This window comes from Salvelinus namaycush, chromosome 21 (assembly GCF_016432855.1).
Source record: "Salvelinus namaycush isolate Seneca chromosome 21, SaNama_1.0, whole genome shotgun sequence".
Lineage (NCBI taxonomy): Eukaryota > Metazoa > Chordata > Actinopteri > Salmoniformes > Salmonidae > Salvelinus > Salvelinus namaycush.
This window is the reverse complement of record NC_052327.1, coordinates 39360847-39382151: the sequence shown is the minus strand read 5'-3', so window position 1 is coordinate 39382151 and position 21305 is coordinate 39360847. Positions and strand designations below refer to the sequence as shown.

The 21305-nt window shown below is 43.8% G+C and overlaps 1 protein-coding gene across 1 annotated transcript in view; it reads right to left on the bottom strand.

The window, feature by feature from the left end:
- LOC120065902 (lysine-specific demethylase RSBN1L-like) overlaps positions 1-20570 on the bottom strand; it is a 30578-nt gene extending 10008 nt beyond the window's left edge. Inside the window, exons 1-3 of the mRNA XM_039016945.1 lie at positions 20108-20570; positions 19714-19842; positions 18877-19559 (exon numbers count right to left, since the gene is read on the bottom strand). Coding sequence (XP_038872873.1) covers positions 18877-19559; positions 19714-19842; positions 20108-20570 — 1275 coding nt within the window. The remainder of the gene's footprint in view (positions 1-18876; positions 19560-19713; positions 19843-20107) is intronic.
- Between the last annotated feature and the right edge of the window lie 735 nt (positions 20571-21305).

The window sequence follows — 21305 nt, the reverse complement described above, 5'->3', positions numbered from 1 at the left end:
TTATCGTAGATTTATTGGTGGTGACATTATTTCCTAGCCTCAGTGCAGTGGGCAGCTGGGAGGAGGTGCTCTTGTTCTCCATGGACTTTACAGTGTCCCAAAGCTTTTTGGAATTAGTGCTACAGGATGCAAATATCTGTTTGAAAAAGCTAGCCTTAGCTTTCCTAACTGACTGTGTATGTTGGTTCCTGACTTCCCTGAAAAGTTGCATATCGCAGGGGCTATTTGATGCTAATGGAGAACACCACAGAATGTTTTTGTGCTGGTCAAGGGCAGTCAAGTCTGGGGTGAAAGAAGGGCTATATCTGTTCTTAGTTCTACATTTTTTGAACGGGGCATGCTTATTTAATGAAGATGGTGAGGAAAGCACTTTTAAAGAGCAACCAGACATCCTCTACTGACGGGATGTGGTCAATATCCTTCCAGGATACCTGGGCCAGGTTGATTAGAAAGGCCTGCTCGCTGAAGTGTTTTAGGGAGCGTTTGACAGTGATGAGGCAGTGATCGTTGAGATCCTGGTTGAAGACGGCAGAGGTGTATTTAGAGGGCAAGTTGGTCAGGATGATATCTAAGAGGGTGCCCATGGTTACATTTTTAGTGTTGTACCTGGTAGGTTCCTTGATGATTTGTGTGAGATTGAGGGCATCTAGCTTAGATTGTAGGACGGCCCGGGTGTTAAGCATGTCCCAATTTAGGTCACCTAACAGTACGAACTCTGAAGATAGATGGGGGGCAATCAATTCACATATGGTGTCCAGGGCACAGCTGGTGGCTGAGGGGGGTCTATAACAAGTGGCAAAGGTGAGAGACTTGTTTCTGGAAAGGTGGATTTTTAAAAGTAGAAGCTCAAATTGTTTGGGCACAGACCTGGATAGTATGACAGAACTGCAGGCTCTCTCTGCAGTAGATTGCAACTCCGCCGCCTTTGACAGTTCTATCTTGTCGGAAAATGTTGTAGTTGGAAATTTCTGGATTTTTGGTGGCCTTCCTAAGCCAGGATTCAGACATGGCTAGGACATCCGGGTTGGCGGAGTGTGCTAAAGCAGTGAACAAAACAAACTTAGGGAGGAGGCTTCTGATGTTAACATGCATGAAACCAAGGCTTTTGCGGTTACAGAAGACAACAAATGAGAGCACCCGGGGAATGGGAGTGGTGCTGGGTGCTGCAAGGCCTGGGTTAACCTCTACATCACCAGAGGAACAGAGGAGGAGTAAGATTAGGGTACGGCTAAAGGCTATAAGAACTGGTCGTCTAGTGTGTTCGGAACATAGAGTAAAAGGAGCAGATTACTGGGCGTGGAAGAATTGATTAAAGGCATAATGTACAGACAAGGGTATGGTAGGATGTGAGTACAGTGGAGGTAAACCTAGGCATTGAGTGATGATGAGAGAGGTTTTGTCTCTAGAGGCACCAGTTAAGCCAGGTGAGGTCACCGCATGTGTGGGGGGTGGGACAAAAGGGCTATCTAAGGCATATTGGGCAGGGCTGGGGGCTCTACAGTGAAATAAGATAATCACTCACCAAAACAGCAATAGACATATTGACATTAGGGAGAGGCATGTGTAGCCGAGTGATTATAGGGTCCAATGAGTAGCAATAGGTGAGTCAGGGAGCCTATTCAGTAGTCGCTACTATGCTAGGCGAGCTGGAGACACTGCGATTCAGCTAGCAGATGGGCCTTCGGCGATGTTGCAACGGAAGAGCCTGTTGAAACCACCACGGACGATTACGTCGGCAGACCAGTCGTGATGGATCGGCGGGGCTCCGTGTCGGCAGTAAAGGGTCAGGCAGCACTAACTGTAAGTTAGTCCTTAGACCGCTGCGCCACTCGGGAGCCTGTGATATGACAAATTATTTTCAGCCTGTGTTTCTTTTACATTTTAGTCATTTATCTGATGCTCTTATCCAGCGCGACTTAGAGTTAGTGCAGCAGGGACTCTGCTGTCCTAACTTCAGGGTGAAGCCATTTCCACCATTGGGGTGCCAGGACAGAGAAGAGCTTGGACTGGGCAGAGCAGAGTGCTTGGGTTGGGGTGTATGGTTTAAGCATAGCCTGAAGGTAGGGAGGGGCAGTTCCTCTTACTGGTCTGTAGGCAAGCACCATGGTCTTGTAGTGGATGCGAGCTTTGACTGGAAGCCAGTGGAGTGTGCGGAGGAGCAGGGTGACATGAGAGAACTTGGGAAGGTTAAAAACCAGGTGGGCTGCAGTGTTCTGGATAAGTTGCAGGGGTTTGATGGCACAAGCGGAGAGCCCAGCCAACAGCGAGTTGCAGTAGTCCAGACGGGAAAGGACAAATGCCTGGATTAGGACCTGCGCCCCTTCCTGTGTGAGGTAGGGTCGTACTCTACAGATGTTGTAGAGCATGAACCCGTAGGAGCGAGTCACTGCTTTGATGTTTGCAGAGAATGACAGGGTGTTGTCCAGGGTCATGTCAAGGTTCTTTGCACCCTGGGAGGGGCGACACTGTGGAGTTGTCAACCGTGATGGAGATGTCTTTGAGCGGGCAGGCCTTCCCGGGGGGAAGAACAGCTCTCCCGTGTCAAGGTTGAGATGGTGGGCTGACATCCATGTTGAGATATCTGCCAGGCACGCAGAGATACGTGTTGCCACCTGGGTGTCAGAAGGGGGAAGGAGAAAAGTAGTTGAGTGTCACCCGTATAGCAATGATAGGAGAGACCATGTGATGGGGCCGAGTGACTGTGTATAGAGAGAAGAGGAAAGGGCCTAGAACCGAGCCCTGGGGGACACCAGTAGTGAGGTTATGTGGTGCAGACACAGATCTTTGCCACGTCACCTGGTAGGAGCGACTTAACAGGTTGGATCCAATCCAAGAGTATGCAGTTGCCCAGCCCTGAGAGCGTAGAGAGGATGATCTGATGGTTAACAGTGTCAAAGGCAGCGGATAAATCTAGGAGTATGAGAACAGAGAGTCAGCTTTAGCAGTGTGAAGAGCCTCCGTGACACAGAGAAGATTAGTCTCGGTTGAGTGACCCGTCTTGAAGCCTGACTGGTTAGGGTCAAGAAGATTGTTCTGAGAGAGATAACGAGAAAGTTGATCAGATACACAGTATGGTCAAGTGTTTTGGAAAGAAAAGAAGGGATACAAGTCCCTAGTTTTTGACGTCAGATGAGTCGAGTGTTGGTTTATTGAGGAGGGGAGCAACACTGGCCATTTTGAAGTCAGAGGGGATGCAGCTAGTGGTCAGGGATGAGTTGATGAGCGAAGTGAGGAATGAGGGAAGTGAGGAATGAGGGAAGTGAGGAATGAGGGATGGTCTGGAGAAGAGAGGAGGGGATGGGGTTGAGCGGGCAGGTTGTCAGGCAGCCAGACATCACTAGTCACATGATGTCATCTGGAGAGAGGGGAGAAAGAGGTCAAGGCGTAGGATAGTTCTGTGTGAGTGAGACCAGTTGACTCAATAGGCGGAATGAATGAGTAGCGGATGTCATCAACCTTCTTTTCAAAGTGGTTGACAAAGTCTTCCCGCAGAGAGAGAGGGGGGGGGGGGGGGGGGTGAAAGAGTTTCCTAGGGTTGGAGGCAGAAGCTTGAAATGTAGAGTTGTATAAAGTGGCTTTAGCAGCGGTTACAGAGGAAGGTAGAGAGGAGAGAGGGGAAAGGATGATAGGTCCTCCGGAAGTTTAGTTTTCCTCCATTTTCGCTCAGCTGCCCGCAGTCCTGTTCTGTAAGCTCGCAATAAGTTACTCAGCCAAGGAGCGGGGGGGGTTGAGTCAGCCAGGAGGAAAGGGGACAGTGCGAGTCATAGGATGTGGAAAGGGAGGAGAGTAGGGTCGAAGAGGCAGAATCAGGAGAGAGGAGGGAGAAGGATTTTGCAAAAGGGAGAGACGATAGGATAGAAGAGGAGAGAGTAGTGGGAGAGAGAGGGAAGATTGCAATGAAGCATGACCATCTGGGTAGGGGCTGAGTGGTTGAAGGAAAGACAGATGAGAGACAGAAAAGGAAACAAAGTAGTGATCAGAGACCTGGAGGGGGGTTGCAGTGAGTAAGATTAGTAGGCAAGCAGCCTCTAGTAAAGATGAGGTCAAGTGTATTGCCCGGCTTGTGAGTTGGAGGAGATTGGGAAAGGGTGAGATCAAGAGGCAAGGGGAAAGAGAGAATCGTAAAGAAATTAATAGAAGGCAGACATTGGGAGGTACCAAGAGCCATCATCAGGAAATTAGCTTATCAAGGTGTCAAGCTCATTGAGTAACTCTACAAGGGCACCTGGTGGGCGATAGATTACAATAATGTAAAGCTTGAGTGGACAAGTGACAGTGACGACATGGAATTGAAATGAGGAGATGGACAGGTGAGAGAAGAGAAAATCTCCACTTAAGAGAAATGAGTAGACCTGTTCCCCCACCGTGATGACCAGATGCTCTTGGACTATGAGAGAAAACGTAGTCAGATGAAGAAAGATCTCTGGGGTGATCCATGTCTCTGTCTGGGCCAAGAAGTTAAGGGACTGAAGGGCAGCATAGGTTGAGATGAACTCAGCGTTCTTGACATCACTGCCAGAGACCCGGAATGCCACATGGGTTGTGCACGCAGGGCACACTAAATTAGAAGGGTTGCAGCCAAGGGGTGGGGAGCATCTGTAAAGCCTATAGGGAGAGGAGTGAACAGGTACAGAAAACACAGTTGCCAAAGCTGCAAAAAGAGCAAAAATTTGACCTGGAAATAACTAGGTAAGATAATCAAGTGAGAGTGGTGTAGAGCCTTCCTCTCTTTCCTTGAACAACTCGGCAGAACCGTCTTTGTTTCGGCGACGATCTTCATTTTGTGACAGAAGTGTCACTGACACGATTGCCGCATAAAGCTTCCGCTGAGAAACCAGGGGAGACTGAAGTACTAACACTAATTGCCTAGCAGAGGTGGAGAGCACACCTCCCTGTACTAATTGATGATTGCCTAGGAGAGGTGAAACCACTTTCCAATACAGCCACTGATTACCAAACAAAGTCACAAATTTCCCCCCCCCCCCCCTTGATCCTGGTTGATGTGTAAACAACTATCTGCTAATTATGAGCAGTCAGCAGTTCACACACAGGCCGCAATTGATGGAAGATGTCAAAACTTGAGATAACAATTGATGGCAAAGTCAAAAATAGGGCAGTGGTTTCCATCTGTGGCAAAGGTCTCTCTAAATCAATGTTTATGACAAATCCAGCTCCAGAACCAGCCATAGAGTCAGCTGGCAAATCCTTTGCATGCAGTGAAAAAAAAAAAAAACAGTAACAGATAACGGTTGCTAGCTAGATAAGGTTAGAAAGATAGCTAGCTAAGGTTAGCAGCTCGCTAGCTACACTGATAGTTGTCAGTGCCCTATTTGCAGTGGCATGTATTCATGGATGCCAAGGGAAGCCAGGTGTCCCAAAAACATTTTCCAATAAAACATTTTTTATTTTATTTATCTTTCGTCTCTCTGCGTTTCATCATGTTCCTTCAATTCGCAAAAGGTGGAATGTATCACAGGAGAAAGCATCAGAGTGAGCGAAACAGCACCCCTCTTTCTCTCTACATTTACATTTAAGTCATTTAGCAGACGCTCTTATCCAGAGCGACTTACAAATTGGTGCATTCACCTTATGATATCCAGTGGAACAACCACTTTACAATAGTGCATCTAAATCTTTTAAGGGGGGGGGGGGGGGGGGGTTTAGAAGGATTACTTTATCCTATCCTAGGTATTCCTTAAAGAGGTGGGGTTTCAGGTGCCCGGAAGGTGGCGATTCACTCCGCTGACCTGGCGTCATGAGGGAGTTTGTTCCACCATTGGGGTGCCAGAGCAGCGAACAGTTTTGACTGGGCTGAGCGGGAACTATACTTCCTCAGAGGTAGGGAGGCGAGCAGGCCAGAGGTGGATGAACGCAGTGCCCTTACGTTTAGGCCATCTAATTTATGCGGTCTGGTCCAAACGAGTATGACATTGTAGCTGCCCATAGCATTGAAGGCAAGGGAAGCTAGCAGGCTAGCAAGCATTTGGCCTCCCTTGATAACAAAAAAAAAGTATAAAACACATTTGCCAATCAGCGTTGAGCTAAACTGTGCGAGCTCAGCTGGGAATGGTCCTGGCGCACCCAAAAAAAAACAGTCAAGGGAAGCCAGCTTGGATTTTGGCGTCACTCCTATGAAATCCCATTGAGAACATACGTCATTGATAGAAAAACTTGAATTGTTGCATATTGTTGTATTGTTGTCCTCTGGTGGCTAGCTAGCTAAAATTGTCCCTTCCCTAAATTAACCATAGATGAAAATAGGGATTTGGACATCTGGTTTTACTTAATTCTTCGTACTGGCCAATAATTATAATGGTGATTCTGATCCAACCATAAATTCATACATTGTGCCCCTGGACAGAGAGGATGGAAATTCAAAATGTAGCTAGATGTAGAAGGCTAACTTTAACCTCTCTGGGGTAGGTGGGACGAATAGCCAGGGAAAATACAGAGCGCCATATTCAAATAAAATGATATAAAAATCAAACTTTCATTAAATTCCACATGTAAGATACCAAATTAAAGCTACACTCGTTGTGAATCCAGCCAACATGTCAGATTTCAAAAAGGCTTTTCGGCGAAAGCATAAGATGCTATTATCTGATGATAGCACAACAGTAAACAAAGAGAGTAGCATATTTCAACACTGCAGGCACGACACAAAACGCAGAAATAAAAATATAATTCATGCCTTACCTTTGACGAAATTCTTTTGTTGGCACTCCAATATGTCCCATAAACATCACAAATGGTCCTTTTGTTCGATTAATTCCGTCGATATATATCCAAAATGTAAATTTATTTGGCGCGTTTCACCCAGAAAAACACAGCTTCCAACTTGCGCAACGTTACTACAAAATATATCAAAAGTTACATGTAAACTTTACCAAAACATTTCAAACTACTTTTGTAATACAACGTTAGGTATTTTTAAACGTTAATAATCGATCAATTTGAAGACAGGATGATCTGTGTTCAATACAAAAAGAAAACAAACTTGACAACTTTTTTGGTAATGTGCCTCTCTCAAACAATTTACTTTAAGTGACCCTCCTTTACGATGGCCGTACTTCTTCATTACACAAAGGAATAACCTCAACCAATTTCCAAAGACTGGTGACATCCAGTGGAAGCGGTAGGAACTGCAAACAAGTCCCTTAGAAATCTGGTGTCCCAATGAACACTCATTGAAAAGACAGTGACCTCAAAAAAATAAAAATTCTGAATGGTTTGTCCTCGGGGTTTTGCCTGCTACATAAGTTCTGATATGCTCACAGACATGATTCAAACAGTTTTAGAAACTTCAGAGTGTTTTCTATCCAAATCTACTAATAATATGCATATCTTATATTCTGGGGATGAGTAGAAGGAAGTTGAAATTGGGCACGCTATTTATCCAAAAGTGAAAATGCTGCCCCCTACCCCGAAGAAGTTAACTAGCTAACGATGCCCATGAAAAGAAGAAGTTAGGTTAGCGAGCAAGCATTTTAGTCAGGTAGCCTAGGACAACAAAAAATAAAAGTGTGTACTCTCTGACAGAGTGATAGACCATTTCGTCATTATGAAAGAGAGAAGGGTGGCATTGGCGTTTCTCTACAATTAGGGTGCGTCAACATGTTTTTCTACTTGCACGAACACGCGCACACACACAGAAATCAGAACCATGGACAGCCACATATTTAGTTTAAGTTGATTGGACTAAATTGTTTTTGGTATCTTTTAGTTGTCACTGTATTAGACTAAGCAGAGGTGATTTGATGTTGAAATGGTCCTGGAATAGTGGAGGCAGCTCCTGTTTTCTTTGTGACTTGCGGTAACTCACTGTGGTTCTAAATCAATAGTTGTTAAGTCGTACGAAAATGCCGGAAACATTAATTTGCTTGACCATGCTGTAGGTCTGCTACATGCAATATGCTTTGTGGACTTGACAGAGGTTGCAATCCGGTTTTGTGATAAAACAAAGGTGTGGTTGAATTTATTGTGCCACTGTCTTCTTATTGTCTCGGCCTTTAGGCCTATATATCACGATCGCAAGGCATATGAATCAACAGGTTATAAAGCAAACAACGCAATTATCACAACACATAATCAAAATGGTGCCGGAGAAGAAGGCTGACGTTTTACATGTCCCCAACCTATTGTGATTTTTGTTAGTTTATTTACATTGTTTAACTTATTTTTTTTACTTATTTTGTACATAATGTTGCCGCTACCGTCTCTTATGAAAGAAAATAACTTCTGGACATCCGGACTGCGATAACTCGCTACGGACTGGCAGAATCCTTTTTTCCCTTTAACGAGTCTGACGCGAATTATATACTGCTTTCTCGGGAACAGGCCCAGATCCCGAGGTTTACGTGAAGAGGAAGCGGAGAAAAAGAGGCCAGGGGGCGGGCTGCCTTCTGAGAATTCATAGACGATCTAATAAACTCCCACTTCCTTCCCTTCTGCTAGCAAACGTGCAATCTTTGGAGAATAAAATCAATGACCTACGCGGAAGATTAAACTACCAACGGGACATTCACAACTGTAATATCTTATGCTTCACGTAGTCGTGGCTGAACGACGACACCATCAACATACAGCTGGCTGGTTATACGCTGTACCGGCAGGATAGAACAGCGACTTCTGGTAAGACAATGGGTGGCGGACTATGTATTTTTGAAAATAACAGCTGGTGCACGATATCTAAGGAAGTCTCGAGCTATTGCTCGCCTGAGGTAGAGTATCTCATGATAAGCTGTAGACCACACTATCTACCTAGAGAGTTTTTCATCTGTATTTTTCATAGATGTTTACATACCACCACAGACTGAGGCTGGCACTAAGATAGCATTGAATGAGCTGTATTCCGCCATAAGCAAACAAGAAAACGCTCACCCAGAGGCTGCGCTCCAAGTAGCCGGGGACTTTAATGCAGGGAAACGTAAATCTGTTTTACTAAATTTCTATCAGCATGTTAAAAATGTGCAACCAGAGGGAGAAAAAAAACAACTCTGGACCACCTTTCCTCCACAAACAGAGAAGCATACAAAGCTCTCCATCGCCCTCCATTTGGCAAATCTGACCATAATTCTATCCTCCTGATTCCTGTGTACAAGCAAAAACTAAAGCAGGAAGCACCAGTGGCCAATAAAAAAAAGTGGTCAGATGAAGCAGATGCTAAGCTACAGGTCTGTTTTGCTAGCAAAGACTGGAATATGTTCCTGGATTCCTCCAATGACATTGATGAGTACACCACAACAGTCATTGGCTTCATCAATCAGTGCATCGATGACGTCGTCCCCACAGTGACCGTACGTACATACCCCAACCAGAAGCCATGGATTACAGGCAACATCCACACTGAGCTAAAGGCTAGAGCTGCCCGGAAGCTTATAAGAAATCCTGCTATGCCCTCCGACGAACCATCAAACAGGCAAAGCATCAATACAGGACTAAGATCGAATCGTACTACACCGGCTCTGGCACTCGTCAGATGTGGCAGGGCTTGCAAACCATTACAGACTACAAAAGGAAGCACTGCCGAGAGCTGCCCAGTGACACGAACCGAACAGACAAGCTAAACTACTTCAATACTCAGTTCGAGGAAAAAATAATAATTTTATTTCACCTTTATTTAGCCAGGTAAGCTAGTTGAGAACAAGTTCTCATTTACAACTGGCCAAGAAAAAGCAAAGCAGTGTGACACAAACAACAGTTACACATGGAATAAACAAGCGTAGTCAATAACACAATAGAAAAAAAGAAAGTCTATATACAGTGTGTGCAAATGGCGTGAGGTAGGCAATAAATAGGCCATAGTAGCGAAGTTAATCACAATTAAGCATATTAACACTGGAGTGATAAATGAGCAGATGATGATATGCAAGTAGAGATACTGGTGTGCAAAAGAGCAGAAAAGTAAATAAAAACTATGGGGATGAGGTAGGTAGATTGGGTGGGCTATTTACAGATGGACTATGTACAGCTGCAGCGATCGGTTAGCTGATGTTTCAAGTTAGTAAGGGAAATATAAGTCTCCAGCTCCAGCGATTTTTGCAACTCGTTCCAGTCACTGGCAGCAGAGAACTGGAGGCCAAAGGAGGTGTTGGCTTTGGGGATGACCAGTGAGATATACCTGCTGGAGCGCGTGCTATGGGTGGGTGTTGTTATCGTGACCAGTGAGCTGAGATAAGGCGGAGCTTTACCTAGCATAGACTTATAGATGACCTGGAGCCATTGGGTCTCGCGACGAATATGTAGCGAGGGCCAGCCGACTAGAGCATACAGGTTGCAGTGGTGGGTGGTATAAGGGGCTTTGGTAACAAAACGGGTGGCACTGTGATAGACTGCATCCAGTTTGCTGAGTAGAGTATTGGAAGCTATTTTGTAGATGACATCGCCGAAGTCGGGGATCGGTAGTATAGTCAGTTTTACTAGGGTAAGTTTGGCGGCGTGAGTGAAGGAGGCCTTGTTGCGAATTAGAAAGCCGATTCTAGATTTGATTTTGGATTGGAGATTAAGTGAGTCTGGAAGGAGAGTTTACAGTCTAGCCAGACACCTAGGTATTTGTAGCTGTCCACATATTCCAGGTCAGAACCGTCCAGGGTGTGACATTGTGTATGAGCTTGTGGGTCGGTAGCTGTAGCATTTCTTGCGGTGGAAAAAGGATACCACCTTCCTGATCCTCCCAAGGAGGCGGTCCATCTGGTCCACTGAGATTCCCCTTTGGGATGCTAAATTGATCACGTGCAAAGCAAGCTATCTGTGGCCACAGTCCAGCTTCTATCACTGCATTTACTTTGCATTATCTGTGGAGATTGGGATATTGCTATTGGGCCTCTCTAGCTTCCACTCTTCTAATGATCCTAGCAGTACCTGCGCCAGATTTGTGCCTGTGTGACTGAGGGAGCATGTCTGTAGCACCGGACTTCGCAACTGCCACTCCTCTGGTGTAGTGAGAAGTCAGTCACATAGCTTTCCATTGCCCTGGAGGTCCACCCGTATGTGGTGAGGGCAACAGAGGATGCCTTGGATAATTAGTCAACAATTTTTATCTTTTCCTGTTCATAAAGATCTGGCACGATCTTCATACTGAAGTGGGTGCGTAAGGGGATTTCCTAGCGTGGCTCAAGCAATTTCACCATATTTTTAAATCCTTTGTTTTCCACAACAGAGTATGTGCGCTATTGTTCAGATGTTGCCCTACCGGAGTTACACAGTAATAGCGTCACTGCTATTAGCTTCACGACATACTATGGAACGCCGTTTGGGTCTTTGCGTGTCAAAAATATATGACAAATAATTTTGTAGCATGGCTCAAGCAATTTCACCATATTTTTAAATCCTTTGTTTTCCACAACAGAGTATGTGCGCTATTGTTCAGATGTTGCCCTACCGGAGTTACACAGTAATAGCGTCACTGCTATTAGCTTCACGACATACTATGGAACGCCGTTTGGGTCTTTGCGTGTCAAAAATATATGACAAATAATTTTGTAGCATGGCTCAAGCAATTTCACCATATTTTTAAATCCTTTGTTTTCCACAACAGAGTATGGCCTCATGTCTGCAGCGATAAACATCCCAATAGATTTGGTGATGGCTTTAGCCCAGTCTGATTCTGCAGCAAAGGGCTGCTTAAATGCCGCGGTGAAAAGTTGTCTCTTGGCTGAGTTGGCTCCCGTCACTGACACACCAGGTTGATGACGCTTTAAATGTTTGGCCATGCTCGATGTATTTCCATGATCATACAGCTTTCTTGCGGCACAATGCCTACACACCGTAATGGTGATGTCCACCCCCCTTCTTCTGTCATCATATTTGACAGGGAAGCCAAAATGCTCCCATACATGAGACTTAAATGAAGCGGGAGGCTTTTCCAGTTCTTTAGCTCCTCCACTAGCCATGGCTGTCACTGCTCTTTTTTATTCTTTGCTTTTTGCAACACGAGCATCCAGGATTGATTCAACATGCCCGTTCACGTGAACAGTACACACAACTGCTTTTAAAAAAATTATCAAATCAACCTTCAGGCTTCAGAGTAAAACACAGCACGCATCTGTCTTGTCTTAACTTTTCACTGCAACTCTGCATCGATATTTAGGGAATTACTACTTTAAAAAGTAACAGCGGCAGTAAAACTGTATTTCACACTATGATGGTTAAACTTTGCAATTGATCCGCGGTTCACATGCGTGCCGAACCGTGGGGGGTGATCCGTACGGATCAACTAGGGTCCGTTACACCACTAATAGTCACTTTAAAACTTTACCTACATGTACATATTACCTCAACTAACCGGTGCCCCCGCACATTGACTGTGTACCGGTACTCTCCCCCCCGCCCCCCCCCCCCCATATAGTCTCACTATTGTTACTTTACTGCTGCTCTTTAATTACTTGTTACATTTTTTTTTGATAAGAATAAGAAATAAAAGTAACTGCATTGTTGGTTGAGGGCTGATAAGTAAGCATTTCACTGTTTTATGCGGCACATGTGACTAATAAAATTTGATTTGATTTGACATATAGTTGCAAGAGAAAGTTTGTGAACCCTTTGGAATTACCTGGATTTCTGCATTGATTACTCAAAATGTGGTCTGATCTTCATCTAAGTCACAATAATAGACAAACACAATCTGACTAAACTAATAACACACAAACAGTTGTACTTTTCACATTTTTATTGAAGACATTGAGTAATTATTCACAATGCAGGATGGAAAAAGTGAGTGAACCTCTGTGTTAACGACTTCTCCAAAAGCTATTTGGGGTCAGGTGTTTCAATTAAGATGAGATTGGAGGTGTGGGTTGCACAGGTGCCCTGCCCTTTAAATAAAGGCACACAAAGCCTGGTTACTGACAAATCTGTTCTTCTCCAGAAAGATTGGTTAGTGTGAACCATGCCTCGATCCCAACAACTTTCACAGAGCCTTAGAAGACACATTATAGAGATGCACGAAGCTGGAAAAGGTTACAAAAGCATTTCTAAAGACCTTGGTGTTCATCATTCCACGGTAAGACAAATTGTCTACAAATGGAGAAGATTCAGGACTGTTGCTACTCTCCCTAGGAGTGGGTGTCCTGCAAAGATCACTCCAAGAGGAAAAAAGGGCAATCATGAAAGAGGTGAGAAATAACCAAAGGGTAACAGCAAAAGACCTCCAGAAAACTGTACAAACAATGGAAGTCTGTGTCCATGTGTCCACTATCAGAAAAACACTGAACAACAATGGTGTTCATGGATGGTCACCATGAAGGAAACCACTGCTGTCTAAAAAGAACAATTGCGGCATGTCTCAGGTTTGCCCAAGACCGACCACCTAGATGTTTCACAACGCTTCTGGGAAAATGTGCTGTGGACAGATGAGAATTTTCTTTTAATTTTTGGGAAAATGCCACAACGCTATGTGTGGAGGAAAAAGGGCACTGCACACCAACACCAAAACCGCATCCCAACTGTGAAGCATGGTGGAGGGAGCATCATGGTTTGGGGCTGCTCTGCTGCCTCAGGGCCTGGACACCTTGTAATCATTGAAGGAACAATGAATTCAAGTGAATCAAGACATTTTATAGAAGAATGTCAGGGGAGCAGTCTATGACCTCAAGCTTAAGAGAGGTTGGGTGATGCAACCTTTCGGTTACTAGCCCAATGCTCTAACCACTAGGCTACCCTGCCGCCCCTGAAATGCTGTGGCATGACCTGAAGAGGGCTGTGCAATAAAGACAACCCAGAAATATTGATGTACTGAAACAGATTTGAGGGTAGGAATTAGGGACACACAATATATCAGTGAACATATCGGAATTGGCCCGATATTAACTAAAAATGCCAACATCGATATCGGCCCAATGTCTAGTTTAACGCCGATGTGAAAAACCGATGTCAAAGCTGTCGTGCATACCTATATAACGTAGGTACATGACGTAATGACGCCACATAAAACACAACATTCCTAACCTAGCCCACAATGTCTGCTGTGTGGATCGAGCAGTCAACAAGTCGAGCAGTCATTCGTGGGTGATGTTGGTTTTCGCGACTGGTTGAGCACCGGTACATACTAACGTTACCAAGTGCACTATTGTTCAGATGTCGCCCTACCGGAGTTACACAGTAATAGCACCACTGCTATTAGCTTCACGACCTACTATGGAACACCGTTTGGGTCTTTGCGAGTCAAAAAAGATATGACAAATAACACGATTTAACAATAACACTATTTGACGCGTTAAATAAGCTTTTAGTTTGACACGGCAAATAACACAGTTCTATTATAGATTGTGTGTTCTGAATTTGCACGTGCAAGCCAAGCGCCACCACTACTATCAGTAGCACTGTCAAAGCTATACAAAAAAAGTCTGCAAACAAGCAAACACCGGCCACGAACGATGTTGGTAATAATGCATAATTTCTTCGACCGCAACTTCTGGGGTAGCTAGCTTGATTTAGCTTGGTACCTAGCTAGCACCAATACAACCAGCCTGAAAACAATGACCAGTAGAACCTGCAGTCATTTTCACTATTCTTAGCACTGACATAGGAATCCTTGTGAGTAATTATTAGCTAGGTAGCCACTTGTTGTTCGCCTATTGAAATTGAACTTTAGTTCATGAAAATTAATAGCTAGCCAGCTACTTAACCTTGTAGCCCAAAGCTAACGTTATAAGCAGCCAGCTAGCTTCATCTGGCTAGTGAGGCTCGACCTGCCCGGGTTATGTGTTGTGAAGCTAACCAGAAGTAGGATTAGGCACAATAGCGCAATTTGCGGTCTGCCTTTCAAAATACAAGTACCTCTTTGAAAGTGATGCAGAATGTTACAATTAGTGGAATCATGCCATATTTATACTAGATAACGTTAAACAAGGTAGGAATGTGAAGCAATGAAATTGGGTATCAGTCTACTCGGTGACACCAACAGAACACAACTGTCAAGAGTTCATGCAAATATTAGCGTTGTAGCTCTTATCGCGGGACTGTGACTGTGTGAAATCACCTCCCCAGTCAGCCTATTGTGTGTATTGACATTCATATTGCACTGTACAGCTTTACCTAAGGATTGGGGATCAATGAAATGGGGTAACAGTCTACTCAATACCCAAGCTATTTTTTCCCAACGTCATCCTCAGAGTTATCAGACTCCAAAACATCCACGCAGTATTGTTTTTACTCTGAAATAGTGTTCAATACACACAAGTTGACAAATGTTTTTCAATTCACAGTTGTTTCAGGGTCCCACAATAAGAGCTACGACGCTAATGTTCTCTGGGTGTCACTGAGTAGACTGATACCCCATGTCATTGATCCACAATCCATAGGTAAACTGTACAGTGAAATAACTATGCCCCCCAATGCAATTCTAAAGTATAATAGATCGTGTGATTTCAACAGATTTTTGTCAAATTACCAAATGATTGTCTTTTATTGATTTTATATAACATTCCAATCTCGTTTAGCATGATCTATTCAATTACGGCATAATTCTATTATTTGTATTAATTTGCATCACTGTCAATGACACTTTTAATTTGAAGGCTAACCTAAGTCCACTATTGTGGCTAATCCTTATTGTGGCTAGCGTCACATAGATGGGTCCCACCACCATTAATCAAATAAGAACTGTCTTATAAATGAGAGTTATTTTAGATGACACCTAGCTATATAGTTAGCTAGCTAACTATAGCTACTGAAACAGATGTTGTTTTGCCATGTTTTTGGGGAAGAACATTGTTTGCATCCATGAGCTAGCTAGCTTTTTTTATGACCAGCACAGTAGGTGCACGAGACAATTTTATCAGCATCATAGCATATGAATCGTTGTGACATATGAAATACGAGAGATTGATTACACTATGTGTAATAACTACTTAAAAAATGTATGAACGCATTAAATGATTATGTGATGTGCAGTCATATTCAGGTCTTGATTGGTTAACAAGCTTATTTGACGTTTATCTTTTTTGACATGCAAAGACCCAAACGGCGTTCCATAGAAATCCTGGTTGAGAATGAAATTACTGAACAAATGAACAACGAAACAGCACAGCAAGTAAGTGAGTTGTGATTATGTTTTACTGGTAATGGGGACATACTTAAATGACAACAAAATAATTTTTTGGTATGTGTGGTGTAACCTTCATTTAACTAGGCAAGTCAGTTAAGAACAAATTCTTATTTACAATGACGGCCTACCCCAGCCAAACCTGGACGACGCTGGGCCAATTGTACACCGCCCTATGGGACTCCCAATCATGGCTGGATGTGATACAGCCTGGATTCGAACCAGGGACTGTAGTGACGCCTCTTGCACTGAGATGCAGTGCCTTAGACCGATGCATCCGTGTGTGTCAACTATTTAACTGTACTAGAATGCTTGAAAGGGCGCAAAAATGTTAAATATCGGTATCGGATTTTTTGGCAAGGAAAATATTGAATATCAGTATCGTCCAAAAATGTCATATCGGTGCATCACTAGTAGGAATGATTCAAAATTCCTCCTCAACGTTGTGCAAGTCTTATAAGCAGCTACAGGAAACGTTTGGTGGAGGTTGTTAAAGGAAGATCTACAAGTTACTAAATTCAAGGGTTTACTTTTTCCAGCCTGCACTGTGAATGATTACTCAATGTCTTCAATAAAAATGTGTGTCATTAGTTTAGTCAGATTGTGTTTGTCTATTATTGTGACTTAGATGAAGATCAGACCACATTTTATGAGTAATCAATGCAGAAATCCAGGTAATTCCAAAGGGCTCAAACTTTTTCTTGCAACTGTAGGTCGTAATATGGCTATGGGTCGGGGGGCTTGGCTTCCCCAGTGATTTTACCCACGCACCGCTACTGCCTATTTGTTGTTTATCAACTACGTGGAAATTCCCACACCCAATTTGTGAATAAGTACAAGTAGCCTTTGTCATTCTTCGGAGGTGAAACCTAAACTCGCTAGGACAGGAAATTACATTGAAATAGCGTCAGGAACTTCCTCTGGAGGGTCCTTTAAAACCCTTAGACTAAAATGTGTGTGCCCCCGCGGAAATCTAATTAACATAAAAGAGATCTCCATCAAAATTAATCTGTTTAAGCTAGAAATATCCGTTTTTTTTGCATAGGCTGTGTCTCAATCCATCACATCCGCAGATATCGCCCTTCTGTATCTGCAGTGAAAGGTGGCAGAGCTAGAGTGGTGTTTGTCAGATCATGAGACATCCCGAAAATCGGTCTTCTCACGAAAACTGTAGCGTCTGTAGCGTTCGAACGGGTTGGCCTAAAAACTATTATGAAAACACTATTGAAAGATGAGACTCATGAATAGGATGGTGCACTCCGTTTTGCACAAGATTCATCTGAAGGTCCCTGGTACCATACCAGTATGGAGATAGTATACTGCCTAAAATAAGGGGATAAATACATGTACAAATAAAAATTGTTTCCTGATCTTTATCTCTCTCAAATATAGGACAGACACTTCAGAATAAACTTCCTTTTGATTTTTTGGGGGACTATCTGTTGTTCCATGTAGTAAATCAGCCATTCAATGAGTTTCTATTGGCTATGAGCAACAATGCCAAATTCATGCAATCATTTTTTCCCCCATGTTTTTTTTTAATATACCTTAAGGGGTCTTAAAATTCTAAATCAAATCGCTAAATAATCGTTGGTATCACAATCTTAAAACAATTCCATATGTTAGCTTAGAACCCCCCCTTGTTTAGACAGGGCTTCGATTCTAGAGAGTTATTAAACACTGCCCTCTCACCATTCGGTTTACAAATCTCCGCTGACCTCACATATCAACAATCTTTAACCTCTCACCTGCCTTACCTCAGGAGGCCTGACGCCGCATGCAAACACAAACAGGAAAACACCTCAAATGCGCAAGTTGATTATGTTCTTGTTTGTAATGTGTAAGCCCAGTCCCACAGTCATCCAACCACTATTACTCAGGCTTTATTTGGGAGAATACATTTACAACTGTACTTCTTAAAGCCCATTTTAACTCATGCTTCTCTGCCAGATATCACTGAGTTGGTACATGCCACTGTAATGATAAAAGCTTTGTTTACCTAACCCGGTGTACATCTCATGCAGCCGTGTGATAGTGTCTGCTAGTAGAGACAACTCTGAAATCTGTGCAAGCTCTGTAACAAAACAAACTGCTGCCGTGTGTTTATTCTTAACTGTAAAACTGGAACTAGGAGGGAATGACCTCGTAAGGTTAAAACGTGAGGAACTCAACCATCTGTGGTCATGCAGATTTGCTACTTTTTAACCCGCTCACAAGGTGAGTAGTCATGTAATTGATCAAGGGAATTCATCTAGCCATTCAATAATATTGAGAAAATGTTTTGAATAAATAATTAATTCATACCAGCAACATCTAGCAGTAGCAAGTGTCTGTCTTACGCTCCAATTCACATAGCTAATGGCAACCGAAGCCCACTAATAATCCTTCAACATGCTGCAATGTTTGTTCACATGATAGAATCACATTAAGTAGTAAGTGACGGCCTTTCATCTTCAGCATCGCTGAATGCTCAACCATGTGGTGTCTCACAGAGAGCAGTAGACCTTTCAAACTATCTGCAGGGAGGAAGGAAACAGGGTTGCTAGGATACAAGACTAAGAATCCCTGGTCGAGAGGAAATATAAATGCAGATTCTGAAAGTAAACAAAAACACAGAGAAGAGTGAAGGAGTCACTATCAGAACCTACTGAAGAGTCAAGGTGTCACACTAGCAGAGCCTAGTGAAGAGTCAATGATTTACATTAGTAGAACCTAGGGAAGAGTCATGCACTTCAAAGTCACACATATACATCAGCACCAGTGTGTGTAAGTGGCTGGTACTGAGGTGGTGATTCTTTGGGATGATTATAAAGCACTCTCATCTATCCACTGACCTGAGTGTTGAAGTTGGCCATGGTGGTGGTCTCTATATCCTTCTTCCCCAGCACCTCCATCTTGACCGGCGCGTTGGGGAACTTGTAGGAGAAGTAGTCCAGAAAGTCTGGTAGGTAGGAGGCCGCTCCATGGATGATGCCCATGACGTAGTGGGCCGCTTCAGCTTGGTCCTCGCTGAATGACAGGGTGACAAATTCCTGGGCGAAGCGCTGCATCTCGGCCGGGGAGAGACAAGCCAGCTGCTGGCAGTAGGCGTGGGCCACCGAGGCTCCTCCGTTGGCCTGCTGCTCCACGTGGATCAGATGGCCAAACTCCAGCCCTGACATGCCCTGGGACTGGGCACTGTGGAGGGGGGAGCCGTAGCCCAACCTCTCCCTGACCATGGAGGTAGTGGAGGTGGACACAGAGGTAGTAGTGGTGATGCTGGAAGGATCCTGATGGGGACTTGGGAAGGTGTGGAAGAAACTGTTATTGGTGTTGTAGTTACTCCTGTCTGGTGTGTTGAGCAGGTCCGGCAGGTCCACAGACACACCACAACACACCGTCTGACTGGAGCGGTGGTACATCTTGGGACGGCTGCGTCTTTCCCTCTCACAGTCTTTGTGCTTCTTTTTCTTCTTCTTCTTTAGCTTTTTCAAGAGGAGCTCGTCCTCCGAGTTGACTTTTGGCTTCTCTGTTGATTCTGCAAGGAAGAGAAGACAGTGTAAGCCAACAGGTGTAAATAAGATGTGTGCATGACCTACCTACTTCACAGCTTTTGACTCAATTTATTATGAGGGAAACTAAAACAGTGTGAACAACTCACCTATTCACCATTATTTATTTTTAATCCATACCTTTCAGTGGAGATTTCACCTCTCTGTTCTCCCTCTCATTCACAACCATAACTTGGTGTTTCTTCTTCTCCCTGTCCCTCTCTTTATCACTCTCCTTTCTCTTCTCTCTCTCATCTTTGCCAGTGTGGTCTAAAATACAGAAATTTAATACAGTTTAAGTAACAAACACATTGATTCTGAACCATCAACATTTAATTCAACTTAATCTCAACTGTAGGCCTTTCTGTCAATCAGTGGTATAATAATCTACTGGGCCTAGTATCATTATGTAGGCCTACTGTACAGTAGCACTGCTTAACTAATGTTATCAGCTGGCTTTAGTTATTTCAAACATAGTTTTCATGACTTTTTACATTCCATCTGTGATTCAAAAGACTGACAATGTTGACCCTACCACACGCTGTATCACCGTTCTCCGTCTTTGTATGGCAACTCCCAGGGTTCACTTTCTCCATGAGTGAACTCTGCGTTTTAGCGCTCTTCTCCTTTTCCTTGTGCCGTTTCTCATTCGGTTTCTTCAATTTCGCAGGAGAGGCAAGAAAGTTGCTGATCTTGAAGATCTTTCGTGTGAGAGCTGGCGCGGTGGAGTTGCTCGGCTTGGCCGGGCCGAAACTCCATTTCGCTGGGCTTCCATAACTCTGCTTCCCGTTGTGTTTTTCCCCTGCACACACTAAGTCCCCGTTCAATTTATTGTGTTTCAAACTCTTCTCCTCGATTCGGACTTTCTTTGGCGGTGGAGGGTAGACGTCATTGGAAGACTGTAGCCGACTCTCTGGTGGTATTTTGGGTGCCAAGGGGTTTGGGGGATTTGTTTTGCCATTAGCTGAGAAATGCATGGAACCTACGGACTCGGCCATCTTGGAAGTTTCTATTTTTTACGCTCACACGTAGCTGCTGCGTGACTGAGAGACAGAGGGGCGGTCCCTTGTGTAGTACGTCAGAAGACAAGAAGCGGGGGGTGAAAACAGTAAACACTGTTGTTTACATGTTGCAAGCGGGAAAATCGAGATGTCATTTATACAATTTACACTATGCACAATGTAAGTCAACTACATTCTTACAATGCATTTATATAATGGACATTGTCACTGTAACATTATCTCAATGTGAGAGATATACTTGAGATAGTGAAATAAATGAGGACATTAGAATATTTTTTATTTAACTAGGCAAGTCTGTTAAGAACAAATTCGTATTTACAATGACGGCCTACCCCAGCCAAATCCCAACCCAGACGCTGGGCCATTTGTGCGCCACCCTATGGGACTCCCAAACACGGCCGGTTGTGATACAGCCTGGAATCAAACCAGGGTCTGTAGTGACACCTCTAGCCCTGAGATGCAGTGCATTAAACCTCTGCGCCACAAAGATGTGAGTATTTGTATTTATTAAGTATCCCCCAGCAGCTACTCTTCCTGAGGTCCAGCAACATTAAGGAAGTTATATATTATTTAAAATATTACATGACATTACATTTCTTAACACTTTATCCAATACATTTAGTGTGTTCCCGCAGGCCACTATTCCACTATCACATATTTACAATACAACATCTATGTGTACGTGTGTAGAGTGTGTGTCTTATGTGTCTC